A 3,312-nucleotide genomic window follows, 5' to 3' on the forward strand; every position below is an offset into this window, starting at 1 on the left:
TCGAAATCAAATGATTTCTCATAAATATTTTCTCCCAATGCTGGGAAGAGGGAGAGGGGAAGGAGGTACGGAAACTCCATCAATCATTTGAAGGACTGCCTTTTATCAGACTGATTTTCCGTAGTGGGTTGTTTGCAGCTTCCTCCTCCCCAGTTCTGGGCCTCAGCTGTCAAAAGGATTTCACCATGCAACTTTTTCATGCTAGCAGCTGGGACCAAGAAGCTAGGGAAAAAGCTCTGAAAACTCCAGGACGACAAATAGGTGTCCTCCTCACAGAAGAGAAGAATTACTGCCCCACCATCCCTAGGTGGCCCTCAAATCCGTTCTCTAAACTGCAGCAGCTGTTTAGAGATGTCCACCAGGTGTCCGCAGCTCTGTCATCCTATTCCTGTTCGCAGCAGAGACTGAGGGCTGCTGACCCGGACCGGCTATTTTGGGACGTGCTGTGGGGGGCCTTGGGAGGTTGGTGACGAAAGGAGTGCGTGCCCGCTAAGGGAGGGGACGCCCCGGAGCGTGCCACTCATAAACATGGTCCCGAGGCCTGCCCCTCACCAGGATGGTGCACGCGGCAGGGGCGGCTTTTTAGTGGTGCAAGGCGGCTGGTCGGGGGGAGTTTGGGGCGGCGCTGACTGATGGCGGGCGGGGCGGGGCGGTGGATTGGCGGGGGGCGGGGTGAGGCAGCGCTGCGCTGATTGGCTGGGGGCGGGGCGGGGCGTCTCCCGCCTGGGCCTAGAGCGCTGCCGGGGGCGCCGGGACTATGTCGCGGGCGCGGAGCCACCTGCGCGCCGCTCTGTTCCTGGCAGCGGCGTCTGCGCGCGGCGTAACGACCCAGGTCGCGGCGCGGCGGGGCTTGAGCGCGTGGCCGGTGCCGCAGGAGCCCAGCATGGAGTACCAGGTATCAGGCGGGCCGGCGGGCCAGCGGGCCGGGGCCCGACGACACGTGGGCCTGCGCTCTGCCGCAGAACATCCGGGCTCCGCTAGCCCAGAGGGTATCGGGAGCCCTGTACTGGGGGACTCAGGGGGCGGAACATCCTGGAGGCTGGGGGTGGGGACAGGGACCAGGAAGTTGGGCCCGGGCCGCCGGGTCTGGGAATTCGGAGACTATAGCGTCCCCGCCCCGGGTTGGGGAATGGGAAGGGGCACTGGAGCTAGGATCCAGAAGCCCAGAGGCTCAGCGGTGCTTCTGGAGTTCCAGTGATCCCGGAGTCTGAACCGGCAGTGAGAGTGGGGAAAGAGGGTAGGGAAGAGACTCAGGAATTCAGGCTTGAAAGATCCAGGAGTATTGATCTGGGGGTGGGGTGTCCAGGATTCAGAAGATTGGGGATCCAAGGGCCTGGATTTGGGGGAGAGGCAAGAATCAGGGGTAGTGGAAGGCCCTAGAACCTGGAAAACAGAAAATGTCCGCGGGCGTTGTGCCAAGAGCCGGTTGCCCTAGACCAGACCCTGATGCCAGTCAGGCGGGTGGCACTGGTTTGATGAGGGTGGGGCCTCCAACCAGCCTTGAGGTCCTGAGGGTGGGAGGCACAGAATATGAGGCCTAAGGGGAATGAAATAGCACCCCCACTCCCACTTCCATTGTGAACCCTCCTGAAGCCATACCTGCCTGCCTTCCTGGCTGAGTGACCCCTGGCACACCTCTCCTCCCTCTGAGTTGCTCTTCTGTGGGTTGGAATCTGGAACCCCAGAGTCATGAGGGTTGGGGTGGAGCTTCGGGGAACTCCAGAATTCGAATACCCCAACTTTCTGTAGTTCTGGCCCCTCCCTGGCAGGGAGCAATATAGCAATGGACCCCATTGGAGAGAATGAGGGCAAAGGCCCAGGAGTGAAGTCGGGGGAGCCTGGGCAGGAAGCAAGGCTAGCCCGTTAGTCATGCCACCTTCTTTGTGTAGCACTCCCTGGGTGGGGCTGAACTGCCGCAGACTCCCATTTTTGCCAGGGCTGGAAAGATGCCATACTCTCTGTTGCTTAACCTACAGGCTAGGCTAACAGTGCTGGCACGGCAGGCAGGCCTGGTACTGGCCTTGTTGCCCTGGCTTGGCCACTGGTCTGCTGGCTGTCTCTGTGCCTGTGGACCCTGAGTGAGCCTTAACCTGCTACCTGGGCACTGTGGTTGCCAGGATGCTGTGCGCATGCTCAATACCCTGCAGACCAATGCCGGCTACCTGGAGCAGGTGAAGCGCCAGCGGGGTGACCCCCAGACACAGCTGGAAGCCATGGAACGGTACCTGGCACGGAGTGGGCTGCAGGTAAGGTAGAGAGGGCCTGTGACCACCTCCCACCCCCATTTGTGATTCCCGTAGCTGAGGCAGGGACCTTGTCTGTCTGTCCCAGGTGGAGGACTTGGACCGGCTGAACATCATCCATGTCACTGGGACGAAGGGGAAGGTGAGGGGCAGGACCCTGGGGTAGAGGGTCTATTAAGTGGTTGGTGGGGTAGAGCCTGCCCAGACAATCCCTTTTCTTTCAAGGGCTCCACCTGTGCCTTCACGGAATGTATCCTCCGAAGCTATGGCCTGAAGACAGGATTCTTTAGGTACCAGGTTGTGGGGGGATGTGGTGTCTCTGTCCCAATGGACCCTGGGGGGCTATGGAACCAGCCAGTGCTTCAGGACCAGGGTCACCCCCAGGAGGTCAGCTGAATGTCTCTCTGCCCAATGTTTATTTATTTAATAAACATTCAGTTAGCACTTACCATATTGGCCCATGTTTATGGCAACCTTTAATTTTTTTTTTTTTTTTGAGACTGAGTCCCACTCTATCGCCCAGGCTGGAGTACAATGGCACGATCTTGGCTCACTGCAACCCCCGCCTGCCAGGTTCAAGCCATTCTCCTGCTTCAGCCTCCCGAGTAGCTCGGATTACAGGCACCTGCCACCACACCAGGCTAATTTTTGTATTTTTAGTAGAGATGGGGTTTCACCTGTTGGCCAGGCTGTTCTCGAACTCCTGACCTCAAGTGATCTGCCCACCTCAGCCTCCTAAAGTGCTGGGATTACAGGTGTGAGCCACTGTGGCTGGTCTTAATTTTCATAATAAAGGCCGGGCGCGGTGGCTCACGCTTGTAATCCCAGCACTCTGGGAGGCCGAGGCGGGCGGATCACGAGGTCAGGAGATTGAGACCACGGTGAAACCCCATCTCTACTAAAAAATACAAAAAATTAGCTGGGCGTGGTGGTGGGCGCCTGTAGTCCTAGCTACTCGGAGAGGCTGAGGCAGGAGAATGGCGTGAACCCGGGAGGCGGAGCTTGCAGTGAGCCGAGATTGCGCCACTGCACTCCAGCCTGGGCGACAGAGCAAGACTCCGTCTCAAAA

At 58.8% G+C, this 3,312-nt stretch overlaps 1 protein-coding gene across 5 annotated transcripts in view; it reads left to right on the top strand.

Annotated features, from left to right (window-relative positions):
* Nucleotides 1-713: 713 nt before the first annotated feature.
* Nucleotides 714-3,312, top strand: part of FPGS (folylpolyglutamate synthase) — an 11,485-nt gene continuing 8,886 nt past the window's right edge. The window contains exons 1-4 of one of the 5 annotated variants that reach the window (XM_032165203.2): nt 714-895; nt 2,118-2,246; nt 2,332-2,385; nt 2,469-2,533. In XM_032165203.2, the coding sequence (XP_032021094.1) occupies nt 758-895; nt 2,118-2,246; nt 2,332-2,385; nt 2,469-2,533 (386 nt within the window). In that variant the 5' untranslated portion in view covers nt 714-757. Of the gene's footprint in view, nt 896-1,056; nt 1,238-1,976; nt 2,247-2,331; nt 2,386-2,468; nt 2,534-3,312 lie in introns of those variants that run through there. The other 4 variants (XM_032165204.2, XM_032165207.2, XM_032165206.2 and 1 more) reach the window with 4 other exon arrangements.

This window comes from Hylobates moloch, unplaced genomic scaffold (genome assembly GCF_009828535.3).
Source record: "Hylobates moloch isolate HMO894 unplaced genomic scaffold, HMol_V3 SCAFFOLD_10, whole genome shotgun sequence".
Classification (NCBI taxonomy): Eukaryota; Metazoa; Chordata; class Mammalia; order Primates; family Hylobatidae; genus Hylobates; species Hylobates moloch.